The sequence below is a fragment of the Geospiza fortis genome, unplaced genomic scaffold, assembly GCF_000277835.1.
Source record: "Geospiza fortis unplaced genomic scaffold, GeoFor_1.0 scaffold403, whole genome shotgun sequence".
Lineage (NCBI taxonomy): Eukaryota > Metazoa > Chordata > Aves > Passeriformes > Thraupidae > Geospiza > Geospiza fortis.
In genome coordinates, this window is record NW_005054336.1 from 5,160,978 (window position 1) to 5,178,508 (window position 17,531).

At 40.6% G+C, this 17,531-nt stretch overlaps 2 protein-coding genes across 2 annotated transcripts in view; one reads left to right on the top strand and one right to left on the bottom strand.

Annotated features, from left to right (window-relative positions):
* Positions 1-5,052, top strand: part of MFSD14A (major facilitator superfamily domain containing 14A) — an 8,676-nt gene extending 3,624 nt beyond the window's left edge. The window contains exons 5-11 of the mRNA XM_005422099.2: positions 492-710; positions 1,006-1,119; positions 1,584-1,655; positions 2,112-2,224; positions 2,379-2,476; positions 2,984-3,147; positions 3,718-5,052. Coding sequence (XP_005422156.1) covers positions 492-710; positions 1,006-1,119; positions 1,584-1,655; positions 2,112-2,224; positions 2,379-2,476; positions 2,984-3,147; positions 3,718-3,924 — 987 coding nt within the window. The 3' untranslated portion in view covers positions 3,925-5,052. The remainder of the gene's footprint in view (positions 1-491; positions 711-1,005; positions 1,120-1,583; positions 1,656-2,111; positions 2,225-2,378; positions 2,477-2,983; positions 3,148-3,717) is intronic.
* On the bottom strand, positions 5,015-15,813 carry SASS6 (SAS-6 centriolar assembly protein). Its single transcript, XM_031057880.1, has 15 exons — positions 15,760-15,813; positions 13,901-13,922; positions 13,430-13,601; positions 12,385-12,462; positions 11,292-11,411; positions 11,012-11,203; positions 10,612-10,806; positions 10,199-10,288; positions 9,925-10,104; positions 9,242-9,323; positions 8,763-8,872; positions 7,805-7,927; positions 7,370-7,458; positions 6,846-6,937; positions 5,015-6,756 (listed from the first exon to the last, which is right to left on the bottom strand). Exons 1-15 carry the CDS (start codon positions 15,782-15,784, stop codon positions 6,668-6,670), a joined length of 1,659 nt encoding a protein of 552 aa, XP_030913740.1. The 5' UTR covers positions 15,785-15,813; the 3' UTR covers positions 5,015-6,667.
* Positions 15,814-17,531: the final 1,718 nt, after the last annotated feature.

The window sequence follows — 17,531 nt, forward strand, 5'->3', positions numbered from 1 at the left end:
TTGTGCCTGTACACATCAGGGATTGAGATATGCTGAGAAAGTTCTTTCAGTTTTTAAGTTAATACCTTTCACAAGGCCAGCTGATTAACTGACAACTACTGAGTTGGATTAACCAGCATATTACATTTAATATACCCTTTATACAGGTGCTTTTTTTTTTAACAGACATTGCCTATTTCACTAATATGAAGATTAAATATACCTCATTGCTTCCCAGAGGTATCAGCAGAATCTGCAGTTAATTAAACCTAATTATGTCAGTACATGCAAGAGTGCTGTGAGACTCACATTGCTGTGCAGTTATCAGAAAATCTTTTGTAAAAAATTGTGATTGTCTAAAACGCACAGCTGCTCCCACATAGGCATAGGAAAGAGGTTACTTTTAATCACTGTGTGATTATAGTGGTTAGGCTTCTGACAAGGAGGAAATGTGGGCAATAACGCTGCTGACTTGTCTCACTGCAAATCTTACCAGCTGTTATTTATTTCAGGTTTCAGCAACTTTTGCAGCAAGTTTAGTCACCAGCCCTGCTATCGGTGCCTACCTTGGCCGAGCGTACGGCGACAGCCTGGTGGTGGTGCTGGCTACAGCAATCGCCTTGCTGGACATTTGCTTCATCCTTGTTGCTGTGCCGGAATCACTGCCAGAGAAGATGAGGCCAGCGTCCTGGGGAGCACCCATTTCATGGGAACAGGCTGACCCCTTTGCAGTAAGCTACTTAAATTGGGAAGATTTTGTTATTTGTAGATACTGAGCTTTGGACACAGGCAAGAGACTGAATTTACAATAGTTCAGGCTTGCAAAAGAAAGCCTTCAATTCCTTCAAGCTTGACCTTGCTTCACTGGTGATTCTTTTGCTGACAATCTTGCTAAACATACAGAGAATTCTTTGGTGGTGCTGCATAACAACTTCATTAATTGTCAGGCTTTTCAGAGCCCAGCTAGGGATGCTTTTTGGAAATAAAGGTGGAATGTTTTGTAATTCTTTTTTCTTGCCGCCGTAGTCCCTGAAGAAAGTCGGCCAGGACTCCATTGTGCTGCTAATCTGCATAACAGTCTTTCTTTCCTACCTCCCAGAGGCAGGCCAATATTCCAGCTTCTTCCTATACCTCAGACAGGTAATGTAACATTTTGGTATGAATTTGAACAGAAGTATATTTACAGGACTTAAGAAAGTTTTCAACATTACTGAACTAATATGGAAAATACAGGTAACTCATGTAATTTAGAAGCTCCCAGCGACTGATGTAAGTTCCTTTGTTGTTTTGTTTTTCTCTTTTAGGCAAAAAGACAGGAAAGTGATGAATGAGTTATAAAACAATTTCTTGTATTTTGTAATTATTTGCATTATTTTTGGACTATGAGGTTCAATATGTTAAACTGGTGTTATTTTTTGAGGGAACAATTTGATTGTTTTTTATTTATGCCCCTTTATTTTCATTTATTTGTTTGATGTAATGGAAAAAAAGACAAGGAACAGAATAATACTGGTCTTCTGCATTGTGTGTTCCCTCACTGGGGTTTGTGACATCATGACGCATGGTTTATGGTTAATAATCAAATTGCCTTTTTTTTAATATAGATAATGGGATTTTCATCTGAAAGTGTTGCAGCATTTATAGCAGTTCTTGGGATTCTTTCCATTATTGCACAGGTGAGTTATTGCTCTGTGTGTCATTGATTTGGCAAGCTAAAAAGAAGGAAGCACTGTGGAGAATGGAGAACACTGTGGTTCCATAAATGTAACTGAGCTTTTCTGTGTCTGTTTTTTTTCTAGATCTCTAGAAATTGTTTAAGACTCTAACTTAGATGAAAACACTTGGCAACAAGTGTTTGGTTCTTTAAGTGAAAACTAAATCCTTTGTGCATCAAAGAAGGGATGATGGTTTAATCATACAACTTGCTAAATGCTGCTCTTTTTTTTTTTTGGTAGAGGCAAATACTGCTTTTGAAGAACACTACTTTCAAATAATATTTCTGCATGTATTTGACTTTGAGAATAAAATGTTTTCAGGTGTTGTTTTTTTAATGCATTAACTCATCAGCTTACTTGTGTTTAACCTTTAAGAATGTTATTTTTCTGACATTTTTCTTTTGTCCTCTCTGTTAGACAATAGTGTTGAGTTTACTGATGCGGTCCATTGGAAATAAGAACACCATCCTGCTGGGCCTGGGGTTCCAGATACTGCAGCTGGCCTGGTATGGCTTTGGGTCAGAGCCGTGGTAAGCACATTTCCCTTTGCTTTGACTGATGCACGGCTGGTGTGCACTGCATCCCTTCTCCAAGGGTGCGAGTGCAGGAGAGCCAACCCAGCATCCCTGTGCTCCCAGGGCAGAGCTCCAGCCCAGAGCAGTGACTGCAGGCTGTGTTTTGCAGGATGATGTGGGCAGCCGGAGCTGTGGCTGCCATGTCCAGCATCACGTTCCCCGCTGTCAGCGCCCTGGTCTCACGAACTGCTGATGCTGACCAGCAGGGTAGGTTTGCTCCTGCTTCTTGGAATTCTAGTTGAGGAATACTGTGCAGACAGACATAATGGGGGCTGGGCTTAGTGCTCATCAGCCAGGCTGAGTCTTGGCAGGGCAGCCCAGATACCTGAGCTTAGGGCACCACATTAAATCCAAGCTGCTTAGAAGTTGCATTGTGTGTGTACCATGTACTTCTGCTGCAGAGGGAAAACTCAACAAAGCCTTACAGCTGCAAAACATTCAGCAAACTCAATGCACTGTTCCTCACTGTAGGAGGAACAGTGTGAGACAGTGTGCATATCCTGGCCTCTGAACTAGCTTAGCATGGCAGACACTGCCGCTCAAATATATGATAACGACAGGTTCTTTGTGCCCCTTGTTTACTGCTACCTGTAGTGCAACACCATTTGGAGCTTGCCTGCTTGCATTAGTTTCAAGTCAATTAAGGCATTAGAAATAGTTAATTATATATGAAGAACTATAGATAGAGAAGCACATGTATTTTATGTTTCCCAGGTGTTGTTCAAGGGATGATTACAGGAATCCGAGGCCTGTGTAATGGTTTGGGACCAGCGCTCTATGGTTTCATATTCTATATATTTCACGTTGAACTGAATGAACTGCCCATGCCCGAATCATCGTCAGGAGGTAGCGTGGTTACGCAATACCACTTACAACAGGTACGTTTCTTTTGTACTTACTGCTTCCAAAAGAAGAAGTTAGGAAGGGCTCTTGTGCTCATCACTTCTCCAGTTTGATGCTGTGGTACATTTTGTTAGGCTTACTGCAAATGGAAGGTGTAGAAAGAGGTTCCTAAGTCCCTCTAGGGGAGGGCTGCTTAGCTGATCTGTTTAATTGCATGCACCAGTTTAGTGTAATTTTCAAATAGCTACAGGTGACAGTCATAGACGACTGTGACCCTTGTGAGGAAAATACCGTGAGGGAAGGATGAACAGAGAGCAGTGGTGAATGTTTTTGTTTTGTTGTCCTCGTGCCGAGCTTTTTTTTAACTGAGTTTTTGGGGAAACTCAGCAGGAAGAACTTGCACTAGAAAAGGAAGTTGGCAAGCATTAATAAGCATCATGTGGTCCCTTGTCCTAAATCTTAGGATGTAATGTTCTTTCACATTCCTTCTCACTCCTGCACTGTATTCAATGTGTCAAGCAACAGCTCTAGAAAGTGGGTAATTAGCAATTGTAAGCTGTTAAGGTGTGTTGAAAGGCTCATTAACACTTTGTTGTTGTTTTCAGAACTCCATAATTCCTGGACCCCCATTCTTATTTGGAGCGTGCTCTGTGCTGTTGGCACTACTTGTTGCCTTGTTTATTCCTGAACATACCAACCTAAATGTAAGATCCAGCAACTGGAAGAAACACTGTGGCAGCCACGGCCATCCCCACAGCCCACAAGCTCCTGGTGAAGCTAAAGAACCATTACTGCAAGATACAAATGTATGACAAAAATCCAGGAAGACCGTTTGGACTCTTCTTTCATCAGCAGTCTGGGATACACATTCCAAATCCATCAAAATGTAATTTCTTAAGGTAATCTTAAGAAGCATCTCTCTGCATGAAATCTGTAGGAATTGAAACAGGAGCTTTCTCCAAAGATGTTGCCATGAACTAAAAACTTACTTGCTTTTATAAACAAACTGTTACATACTTGTCTCTTGCCATGAAATACTGTTACTGCTAAACTTTACATTCTTAGTTCAGAGACAAACAATAGAGTCAAGGCATGAGCATGTATCCTTCTGTTTCCTTACGGTGGTGAGCTTTAATTCTAGTCATGCTACGTCTCAATGAGACAGACTGGCATCCATGTGGACCCATTCGTTTTAATGTTGTAAAATCTTGGGTCAGCTGATTCAAAGCCTTAATGTAAATGTACTTAAGTAGGGAGGTGAATTGGTATCATTTCTTTTAAAAGTCACATGGCAGGTTTTTTTTTAAGTTTGTACTAATATAAAAATCACACGAGCACGCTTGCTGAACAGTAAAAGTTATTTTTATGTAAGTGCATTTACTCTTTCTATTTTTGAAGAAACGGTCGTATCAAACACTTGTTGAAATACAAAGTGGGTGTTTTGGGCCTACAGATTTTAATACTGGCTCCAAAGCTCTGCTTTCCTCTGTACCGTTTATTGAACCACTCTATTTCCGATGTTTGCGTAATCATCAAGGACCTCAAAACTTGAATACACAGACTGAACTCTATAAGCTGATAGCCTTGAATCTGTCGTGTGCTATATAGTGGCCTTTGAGGACTGTCACAAGAACCCTTTTGCATTACAGAGCTAAAGTTTTAGTCCTAAATTTTCAGGACCCTTAGTACAGAAGAGAGCTTTATACAATTACTGATGTGAATTTCTCTAAAAGTGTATATTTTTGTGTCCAGTTGTATTATTTAAGTGTTCCTTTGTATAAATTTGTGTATAAAGTATTGTATAGGTTTAAAATGTTTTCATCTTGTGGTTATTGCTTAATGCTTTTTTACCTTTGAACATTCACCATGGTTGACCAAGAGCAGAAAAAAAAATGTAAATATACTGTTAATAAAGTTGAATATTTTAATGAATTTTTAAATAATTGTGAATGTCTCTTCAAACCTTAAGTGAAGTTCAGTAGTTGCATGTGTGTTATACTTCAGCAGGTGGAAAAAGTCATGTGGAGTAGTGATCCAGCCTGGAGCTTTATGTATTAGCTAAAGCAGCCCTGAGTACAGTGGAAGGGTCCCTGCTGAATAACAGCACAGGCTGCCTGCAGCTGCTCCTTGTTTCCTGGGGACCCAGTGGAACAGGACCACCACAGCTCCAAGGAACCAGTCAGTGACACAGAGCCAGCCTGGCCAGGGCTCCCTTTGGATTGCAGTGGCCTGGGAGGGGCTGCCACACTCCTGTGCCAGCAGCTCCTTGGCACGGTGGGATGGACACAGGCTCAGGCACCTCAGGACTGCAGGAGAGAGGAGCTCTGCAGGGCTGCAATGAACACACAGAAAACTGCAGCAAAAGGTAAATAAAATAGAGCTGTTCTGGTGCTTACCTCAGCTGGGAATTCCAGTACCATGGAGATGCTGGTTTGTACTACTCCTGAAAGAGTTACTAATCAGAGGTTTTGATAAAAACCATTTAATATTTCCATTAAAATGTACACATGACAAAACCAGACACTATACATAACATGGTGCTAATCTATAAACAAATGTACACATTTCACACAGCAAAACAAACCACTGAAATGTACAATCCTCTGGGTGCACCTGAGTAACTAAGGTGAAAGGAATAAAGTATCTTTACCAAAAGTAAGGAATGATCATTGTAAGGGTACTTTGCCTGGCATAAGTCCATGCTGCTTGTTCTGCAGGGGACTCCAAGTCCCAAGGGCTATCCTAGCATTTGAACCAAGACAGTAGAACAAGCTACAGAGATGTAAGAGTATCTAATATTTCTGTATAGTCTTACAAGTTGTAAAGTATGATTTATAAAAATTAAGTAACTTTAAGGTGTTGATACTTGTCAACAGTTAACTATTCAGCTACTTCACCTTTTAATGTTTTATCCACGGTGGCCTGTGGAATATAATACTGAGAGATTAACAGAAAAGTTAGTTAGGGGAACCAAGACTGAGAATTTTAAGTTTTAATTTTCAACCTTCAGTGAAATAATTTAGCATTTTTAGTATGAGATTATTTGTAAGTCTGTATGCGATTCAAATAAGCTGGTTCCAAAATTAGGCAAGTTTTTAAAACTAAACTGTACGGGAGGGTTAGTGAGGCAGTTGTGCCCCCATATGAGCTTGACCATTACCAAAATGGACAGCATTCTGTGCTCCATTCTCTAAAAGGAGTCAAGAAATAGAAATTCAGGTAATTGTTCTCACTCAGGGAATGTACATTTCACCTGTTTTTTATAAAAGAGCACTTTGGTGAGGTTTTAGGAGGGTTTACAGGGTCAACAATATACGAAGAAAATTCTGCACAGCCCTGGTTCAGTGTTGTTCCCAGTAAGGCTCCTTAAGGCTTTTCTTCTCCTTAGGCTCAAGCACCCTGAAGCATCATCCAAGTCAGTCAAGATCCCTTCCTCAAAGAAAACTGGCTCATAACATTATGTCAGTTCACACTGATACTTCACTAACACACTATTGCAGGACACTTTAAAATCCCTCAATGGTTAAAAGAGGACTCTTACTGTAAGAACCCTGTCTATGATCCAGGAAAATAGGCCGAGGCAGGTGTCCCAGCAGCTTTGGGCGATGGCTGTGCTTTGGCTGGCAAGTATGGCCTCAGGTACTCTGCAGAACAGCACAGGACACTGCATTGAACCATGGCTGTCACTGCCCTTCAGGAACGTTTCAAACAACGCCTTCTGTTTCCTACTTACCTGAGTTTAGTGTGTTTTGACTAAGCCCTCGTAAAGGAATGCTGTCATCTTTTCTCTTGAAATACTTTGATTCCAGCCCCAGCTGATCACCACTAGAAATAGAAAGGCAAATTAAAATTTAAAGCAAACACAGTTTGTCATCAGTGCATTATAACAAGGGCAGCTACAGACTTGGTCAGGAAAACCTCCACTGGAAGTGCAACTACTGCATTTCATGACCTTTACCATGTAAAGTTAACCCTTCACTGAGTAGTTTAAGAACAGTCTAGAACTAATTTTTTTCAGTGACCCAGCACCTGATGACTTAGATCTGTCAGAAGGAACAACTGTGAGCTGCTGTCCCTTGGGGCCCACTCCTGCAAGCACAGCTCTTCCTTTGCTTGGTGAGCATGGTAATGAAGAAAGGCAGATCACAGAACCAGGCTAATACTAGAACCTTTAGTCAGCTCCAAACACACCAAGCTGACAAAGGGCTTTATGAACTGAAATAACAAAACTACTAAAGAGCAGTAGCTGACACTCACTTCTCCTTGTTTGCTGCATGGCCAGCTGCAGGCACTGTGTGAGCATCTGAACACCGACTGGGTTTCAAAAGCTGTGAGTTCAACTGAACCTGCAGAGACACAGAGCTGCAGGTTAAGAGTTACTCCAGATCTCAGTCCCCTCCCCCGAGGGCATTCACAGAGCCAAAATCCCAGAGATTCCTGTTTCTACACCTCACTGGCCCTGCTGTGCAGCAAAGCCTATGAGAAACAGCCTAAAGACAAGCATTAGCTATGAATAACAGGCATAATGCTCAAGGCAGAGAGCCTAGAGTAAATACACTAAATAGCACTTTGAGAAATAGTCAAAATGTTGTGCTTTGATATTTTATACAATTTAAATAAAATTTTACATTAAATAAATAATAAATACAATTTTATACATTCTTAAGCAAACAAAAAAGTTGAAGTGCCTGCCTTTGATACTGGACATTGGGAATTTCCACTTTTGCTGTGTATCGGTTCCAGAAAGTTCTGGAAGGCATAGAGAGGCGAAATGGGATGACTGAGTCCTGAGCTATGAAAGGATGGTCGGTCAGGCTGTAAAACAAATAGAAACTCATCCATAAATGAGAAACATAATTCCACAAGTAACCGTAGAGGTTAAAAATTCCAAAATTAACAACTAACTGCCATTACAAAGCCAAGACTTATGGGAGTCTTCCTGATGGGAAGAAAACATCATTTTTCCAAGATTTGCACACTTAAGGAAAACGTAACTTTAAAAAAGTTAGCTGAGGTGAGGACTCTCAGCTAGTAAAAAGCTACACAGCCTGTCATTGATTGAAGCAATTAATGTATCCAGCTACAAATCCAGAGTCCTCTCCGTATGAACAGCCCTTCCACTGTGAACAAGCAGCTGATCAGTTCCTGTTGTCACTGTGACAGCAGAGCTCTGTACAACACAGGGTGAGAAGCAGCAAGTCACACTATTCAACAATGACTGCAGGCTGCATTCCTTAGCCCCTGACTGTGCTGTATCTAAAAATCATTAGTTTGAGTATTGAAATAGTACACTTTGGGTTTCAACCTTTACAAAGAGAATTAGCAAGTTAACCTCTCAACACAAAAAAAGCCACCTTCTTTTGCCTTCACTCTGCACTTCATCTTTTCCAAACTAATTCCATTATTGCTTTGTCTATTTTATGTAAACAAGAGCTTAGAAGATTCTCACCTACAAGGCCCAGGGCATCAAGAAGTACCCAACAGAGTTTTATACTGTTGAAAAACAAACAAACACACAAAGCCAAACCACACCCACCCAAAACTGTAAGGCCAGAAGAGGATGAAAGCCTTTGGAAGGCCTCTTTGAAGGCCCTGCATTTTAGCAACTGATGTCCACCTCACCAGTCTGTTATTTACAGCTCTGCCTTACCATGCTGAGAGGTGAAACAGCAGCCCTCCCACCAGCAGGGGCACTGCCAGGGCTGTCCAGCTTCTTTGCCATCTGAACTTCACTCAGCTGTCTGTTCAGCCATGTGATAACTGCAAAGAGGAAGAAAAAGCTGAAGTCCATTTGCTCCCTCTTACAAGGTGTTTGAAACAGCCACTAGGCCTTCCTCACACTGACAGCTCACTGGGTGTTTTTCCTCCCCAGTACCAAGCAAAGCCATTTGTTGAAGGTCCCTTTCCCCTCCAGGCCTCTAAGCCCCCACCCCACAGCCCCAGGCACCAGCCCCAAGGGAATCCCTACATGCAGCTCTTGGCTATTGCACAGCCAGAGGCTTGTTTTCCACACATGACAATAATGGCAGCTCTTCACAAAAACCCCCAAAACTGCTTCTGTCAATTTCAGCACCAGTGAGGTCACTGGGTCATTTTTACAGAGGGAGAAATCAAGCTGTATAAACCTACCATTTTCATTGGTTTTCAGTAACTGCTTACTTTCTTCGAGTTTTTGTATTGTACTTTCTAGCTGCTCTTGTAGCTTGCAAACCTGTAATTCCCACAATAATTGTAACACTATCAGGAGTGTTATACTACTAGCTATAAACAACAACAAAAAAAGCATTTATGAAGTTATTCTAAAATTAAAGAAGTTTTAACTCAGTTTGTCACAAAAGCAACTTAGTAATTCTTTTAAAGGAAGCCCTACTTTCAGCTAGGATTTTGACAAGGTGACAGCCAGAATCCTTTTTGACCTTTATTTTTCTATGATTAAATAGTGCAAGGACTCTAAACAGGGGAATGTCCTGTTTAATGGAATGGAAGAAAAAGGTTCACTCTGTTCTTGTTCTCGTTCCCTTCACCAACTTACACATGAATGTGCCTTCTAAAGGGTGCTGACTCATCCATTACATTGCTTTGTTCTCTTCAAACACTTTTGGTTGCCTTCCATATAATTGGATGGCTTTTACAGATCAGGTTAACATTAAAAAAATCTGAAAGTTGCTGACATATTTAAATAAATATGTTAATAAGCAAAAGAGTGTATTCTATTGCGTGGAAAGATTTAAGACCTTATTTCTGTAACTAAGTCAAACCCCACAAAATCCATACAATAGCATTTCCAGCACACAAGGTTAACCCATCAGTACCTCCTGCTCTTTCATGCGAAGGGATTGTCCCATCTCCTGCGATTCCCTCTGCTCTTTTTGAAGTTTCTCTTCTTTTTCTGCCAATAGTTTTTCTTGCTGAATTGTTACTGTATTTTTCAATTTTAATTTACTCATTAGAGTTTTCAAATCTCCTTGTAATTTCTTGATAATTTCATTAGCCTATTAAAAAAAAAACCCAAGCCATGTATTACAAAAATAAACACCTAAGAATAAGGGAGATGTGGCACAGGGGAAGTGCCATGTTCAAACAAACCTTAAGGAGCTCAGCTGACAGTGACTTAATTGTTGTTTCTAGTTTTTCAATATGCCTTTGTTTTTCCTCTGTACTCTCTTCCAGTATCACCTTGAAAAGAATGTTACAAAATATAATAAGGCTGTGATTGTTTATGATTTCAAGTAGAATGTTCACTAATTCTTTGAGTACTATCCTTACAAAGAAGCAGCCAGTGCTTTTCAATCAAGTTTTATAGGGTCTGGATTACCAAAAATCCCATAAACTATTACTCCAGTACCACAGGATTAAATCTGAACCCAGTATACTTTTGATGCCATAAATTAGAATCTTAACTACATTTGAAAGCTGACTGGCTGTATTCATAAAAACTAGTCAGCAGCTCTTCTATGGAGACTACAATTAGGAAGGTTAAAAAAAATTAATGAAGAAACCTTTTGTTCCTGTGTCGCATCTAAGACTTCTTTTGTTCTGGTGACGAGCTGATCTTTGTCTCTGATCTCTTGTTCCAAGACAGCAACTCGTGTCTGCAGCTGATTAATGAGTTTCTCTTTTTCATGGCATTCAGCATCCAGAGTTGTGTTCTCCCGGCGCAGGGACAGCACCTCCTGCTTTGCTCTTTGACATTCCTAAATGTTGGGAAGGAAATAAATTTTATTCTTCAAGAAAACCTGTAACAGTAATTTAAACAGACATATTTAAATAGTAAGCATAATATGGAATAAAGAGGAAATAAATGAACTGAATATGCTGTATTTCCTATGACGTGCCCAGGCAGGCACTGTTAATGCTCTAGCAGTTGTAAGTTTAATTTTGGATATTGGGAAGCCGTACATCTTCTAATCCAGAAAGCTTTGCTTTCAGTTCTCTGACTGTGGAGTCTCCTTTGTATCTCCTCTCTGTTAGATCTTTATTGATGACCTCGAGTTCTGAGAGCCTGTTCTGCAACTGCTGAATACTCTTCTGATGCAAATTTTCCAATTCCTTTTTCTGTTGCTCATGCTGTTGCTGGTACTGAGTTTGTGCCTGTGAGAAGTAAAGAAAAGAAGCAGTTACTCAGTGACTCTGACTATTCCCACACAAGAATCTTGTTCATTCTTTCCAACCACTGTACCTGGAGAGCTCTTTCCTTCTCACTTGTCAGCTCCTGGGAGTGTTTGTTGCTCAGAGCTGTAGTGTAGGATGTCCATTCATTTTTCAGTTTGTCAAGTTCCCGGCTCTTCTCTGACAAGCTCTATTCAAGTTTGACAAAGCACACAGAGTTTAAAAATGTAAGCATTTCAGCCAATACTGACTCTTTACTGTTACTTACTAAAAGGACATGGAATTATTAAAAGAAGTCTAAATTTCAGCATCGGACACTGAAATATGTTAATTTTGTAACCAGAAGAAGTAAGGCACTGAGAAGCTGAAGAGCACTGTTCTAATACTGTGGATAAAATAATCTATAATTTCCAATTGTGGTTTTTTCCCAGCCACTATTAAAGAGTGAAAAAAACAGCCCGCTGATGCTCTCTACCTCGTAACACAAGAACACTCTATTAGGAGAACAAAATACAGTTCTTCAGCGGCATCTCTTCCTTTTTTTGATTTGTAAATCTGCATTCCAATCTGCAAACACATTCCAGTAACTCACACTGAGCCTGCAGACATGAGGCAAACAAATATTCCATTCCAAAAATAATTCTTAACAGTTTTAATGGAATTTTTCTGTTTCATTATGGTCAAAAAAGTCACCATGATAATTGCAGAATCTGGCCCAAACCATTCTCTTGAAATACAGAATTACTATGCTGACTGCAAAAACCAAAATGGAGTAATTAAAGTCCAAGACTTCCAACTTATTTACCGCAGTTTCATAATTTTCCAAATAAAACCATTTTCAATAATTCATTGAATATATGAAATATATTTATCATTTATCTTCACATGACCATATATTTAGTATTCAATTTGTGTGTGCACACACAGACCTCTGCACAAAATAAAGTAAAATTCTGCTTGAGTACTGCAAGAGCTCAGTTTAATTCTGAATTCAGCTGCTGGCTTTATTCACTCTCTAGAAAAGTTACAGTAGACTATTCCCTTCACTCAGTCTCAAGTCAGTTACCTTGGCTAGGTAGTGGCTAACCAACCAGCCTACAAAAAGGAACATTTTCCATAAATCAAAAAAACTGCAACACGCAAAAGTTAAAAGTTTCTGTTACCTGTTGAGTGTAGCTCAGTTGCCTGGTAAGATCCTCTTCAGTTCTCTTAAGCTTTTCTTCCAACATCATTTTATCCTCCTATGGACAAATTGACATCAAGTCAAATCCTTAGCTCCCAAAGCACAAGTGGCATTTAGCTCCCATTCAATCAGCACAGCCTGCCTAAGCACCCAGATACTCACTGTATTTGTGAAAAGACCACCTTGTTAAGTAAGTGCCATACTGAATAAGATATAATTAGGAAATTCAAAAGAAAAGGTATTAGCCCACAATGTAAAAACCCCAAATTAAATTTCTACCTTATTTCTACCAGGAAATAGTACCTTATTTACAAGATATGTTTACAAAGGAGTTACCCAAACAAGAGATCAACTGAAATACTGTAAATCTATGTTATTAAAATGGCTTATTAGGTGCCTGGAAACATAACAGCACAACAGGAGACAAATCCCAGGCTATGAAACTGAAACAGACAACAGTCAAACTATGAGACCTTTAATTTCTCACAAAATCAAACCTAGCATGCTACCAAACTGCATCAACATTCCAATTTTAACTGGCTTTTTATAGCTGTTAGTCCTTTGAAGCCCACCAAGCCTCACAATTACCAGCAGCCTGTGCTCTCCTACAGCCAAGAGCAGAACAGTGACTGAAGGTTCCAAAAAGTACAGAACAGAGACTGAAGGATGCAGTAGGTGCTGCAGCTGCTCTGGCCACCAGCACAGGCTGTGAGCAGGGCAGTGCAGCAGCCAGGGCACTCAGCAGCTGCACAGCACATGCACTGTGTGTAAAACACCTCCCTCCTGCTGCTTCAAATGGCACTGCCTGCCTGAAAATGCATTTTCACTGCCAGGGGGATAGCAGCAATTCAGATTTTACAGCAGGCACCCAAGTAGCTGCATGCAATTACATATTTGGGCTAAAAGGAAAAAGAAACCAGAGCATACAACTTGGTACATACTTCTGAATTACTCAGAATGAAAAAAATGCTTAAGTACATACAGCATTGAGGCTTAGTTGCAGTTACAATAAACTTTGATTTTACCTTAAGGCATTTCAAACAGTTGGCTAAAAACTTCTTTATTTCTGCATCAGTTCCTGGCAGGAATTTTAGAGAGAGATGGGTAAGGTGCTTGAAAGGGTTGGTCTCCACTACATTTAAAGAGACAGGTGTGTGATCTAGTGCAGGTGCTGAAGAAACTAACTGCAGCAAAAACCTAGGGAAAAACCAAGATAATCAAATGTTTAGCTTTTTTTTTTCCTGAAACTACCTGTAGATCCTAATCTATTTCCCAATAAAATATATTTTTATATGTGCAGTAAAAGGCTGTCCAGTTTTTGCTCAAGAAAGAATTCTCCTCCAAAGACTCAGGTTTTACCTCATCCACCAACACATTCAGGACAGGGCAGGTCAGATTATCCTTTTCTACTGACTCTTCTCAGTCTGAGTGACTGACAGGCATTTTAAGTACTCAACAGGTACACACAGATAACATGGCACACACTTATGACCTACCTTGGGATATCTTTGTTCTGCTCCTGAATGCATTGCTGAAGCAGATCTACAAATTTTTGTGGGAAAGCAGAGAAGTCCACCAAGAGACCTTGCTGGGATTTCAAACTATATGAACAGACAGGAAAAATAATGTTAATGATATAGAGAACTGTAATTTATTTCCTATGAAATATTTTGTTTACAACATTAGAAAGAACCAGTTCTGGTCATTAAAGTTTACTAGCATGTCTTTGTCAACTAGAAGTGTGTCTCCATATCACAAAATCACAGAAGTGCTCAGGCTGAAGGGACCACAGTGTGTCAGCTGATCCAGCCTCCCTGCTTGAGCAGGGGCATCCTAGAGCACATCTTGGAGAATAGTCCCCAGAGGATACTTCTGATCACAAGAGTTCTTGCAAATGGTCTGTACTAATTAAAAACCAGAAGTTGCTGTGGTGAACAAATGTGCCTTTGAGTAGGCATCACCCCCACAGCACAGTGTGGAGCAGGGATGGGACAGGCACAGGGAACAAGCACAGGACAAGGAGGGAGCCTCAGCCATTCCCTCGATCCCCCCCTCGCCCATGTCTGCCCCCTCTGCACAGACACAGCAAACCCAGACAAACACCCCACAGTGCGCAGACAAAGCTGTGCCCCCTGCAACAAAACACTCCTGCACATCCCTCCTGCAAACACTACCTTGCTTTTGCCTTTTGATCCACATACTGATCACACCTCCCTTTTTGAAAACAACACCAACAAACAAAAAGAACCACACCAAAAAAACACAACAAAACAAAGCAAAAATAAAATAAATGAATACCCAAAGAAAGCAGAAAACTGTACTGTTCATCTGTTCACGCCTGGAATCCAAATTTGATCATTTGCTCAAATTCCGAGCAAGTAAATGAGACCCAACAGTACAATTATGCAAGAAACCCCTAAGATACAGGCACGGGTCTGTAAAACCATGTCCATGCAAACAGACTTTCTTCTCCTAATCATTTCCTGAACTAGTTCACACACACATACACACACAATAGCCTGTAAGAAGCAGCTGGGATAAACAGAAGATACCAGCAGTACTCCTCTGTGTAACCTGAGCTGGCCACCCTCCTGAACCTGGCTGTTTCACCCACTGGTCAGAGAACAATATTGGCAAAACACTGACAAAACTCCACAAGTGAAAACTGCCAAAACCTGAACTCTAGCACAGACCACTCTAAGCTAAAAATACTCCCTTTTTCTTTTTTTGCCATTTAGAAATATTTCACAAAGAAAATACTGTGATTTCACCTACCTTTGAAAATCTTCCTCTGATATGACAAGGTTATAAAGGAAAAAAGGATCAGTATCATCAGTCAATCGAACAGCTAAGTCCTGGAAAGATGTACATTTAAATAAGATTAAAATACTATAAATATTGTAAACCAGCATTGCAAACAGTATTGAATGCTTTTATTGTTCAGTCAAAAATACAAGAGAATTGTGGCAACTGATTCAGAACCTGTAAGACATCACCATTTAACACAACTTCAAATATTACAGCAGGAAAACAAGGAAAACTCTTTCATAAAAACAAACCAAGTCAAAACCATAAACTTTGAGCAGCAAAGGTTTTGAAATTCAGTGTGTATCCATAATTTTTCAGAGAAAAAGCTATTTGCTCTTTTTTCCCCCCCCATGAAATAAGTGCAGCACTAGCAGTCCACTGTCATGGTTTACTAATACATCCCTCCCATAACTGGAAGCCTTTCAGAGCACTCTGCTCCTGAAGTTTATGAAACCACCAGCTGGTTTTATACACTGGAATACAGAGCTCTGCAGATTGGATACACCTGAATCCAGGAATTCTGTATGGCAAACTGCAGGATTATGCTGCTTAGCTTTGAAACAGACCCTCATTTGTTCACTGGAGGCCTACACCGTGTTTTGGAAAACCTGCCCTCTCCATAAGCATGAAGCCTGGAATTCCAGGGATGGGGTGATGCATTACATTAGGCTCAGGCCGCTGCTCCGCTGCCGGAACAAGGCTCACCCCTGTGGCAGGGCTATTCCTGAGCAGAGGTACAAAAGTAAAGCAGAAACCCGGCAGCTGCTCCAACATAATGAAATGTGACACAGCACTGTACACATACAGAACTGAAACTTCTTTCAGTAATTCAGTGCCAGTAACACCAACAAAACTCTCAGCTGGAGATCATAAACAAACTCAGGGATTTGCACACACAGGCAGTTCATATCAATGCTACCCAAGCCAGCTGGGGTGGATTGATGGGTGGGATAAAACACCTGCTTGGGCTGATATCCCATTAGCTGATTAGGCATTGGAAGTTCCCCTTTAGACTGATCACTCCCTGACAGACTCCACTGCATTTCCAGTTTCCAGGCTCCTCCAGGCTCAGCACACACCTCTAACTGAACTGCTTCTGCTCAGAGGGAAGCACCATTATCACTGCCACCAGCAGCAGAATCTGACCAAAAACTCCTATACAAACAAATCTTTACCCAACAACACCATAACCAACATTAACATCATGCTGAGGGATGAACACTTTGGCGACAAACCAGACATACAACAGAAGAGATGACAAAGTCTCCAGCAGTGAGAACTCATTGTGATTTTCCTTGAGAAATATTATTCTTCTCCCAGTTTAGAACCTTGAACTAAAGGTACTCCTAAGCTCTAACTCATGTTCCCCTGAGCATCTCCAAATACTTTCAAAGGCAAGCTTGCTAAGACCCATCAATAGCCAAACTAAAATAGACTGATAAAAAAGGGTGGGAGAATGGAGGGTAAGGGTGGAAAAACACAATACTGAACCAACTAAGTCGCTCAAAAATTGTATAAAAATAAAGTAAGGTCAAATGGCAAACACTAAAATCCCATTTTGCTTTTTCCACTTCCATAAAATGAAATTCAGATAATACCTAATGAATGACAGAAATATGATTAATTTACAAACCTTTTTATGAACAGGATTAGAAATTGACAGTAGTTCAATATTCACTCGAACATTTAACCTCCTGTGTACAAAAAGATGAAACTCAGTAATAAATCAAGAAAACATTCTCCAAATAATATGTGTTCACAGCTGCATTAATGAAATCAATGACATCTCAAAAATAAAAATTTAGGCAGAAACATTAAGAAAGTTCCCACTGATGACTACACTTAAAATATAAGAGTTTCAGTCACTGCAGCTCCTCAGTCAGAGCTGGGCTTTTTGCTGCTTGCTTGTTATCCACCAGACTTTAAATAGCAAGGCAGGAGCTTTGAAACTTTGTCCAGAAACTAGAACTTTTGTAAAAGCCTGTTGAAATTTATTAACGATTGCTCAAACTCCTGACAATCGTTTATACAGTGCTACCTTGTCTTCAGTGAGTTCTTATCGAGTACTAAGTCACCTATATTACCACGCGCACCACAGACATGAGCCTTTCCGTGCCTTCTCACACTGCCTAACCCCGACAGGACCCATAGTGTCGAAAATCATCCTATTTTGAAGAGACGCCTCACATACGGAATATCTGGGCTTTCCCAGGCACCACCGCCTCGCACAGATGGCTCAACCCGCGGGTCCCTGGGCCGCGGGGCGCTGAGGAGGAGCCGCGCCTCAGGAGGCCGCGGAGCGGCGGGGGGGGCGGGGGG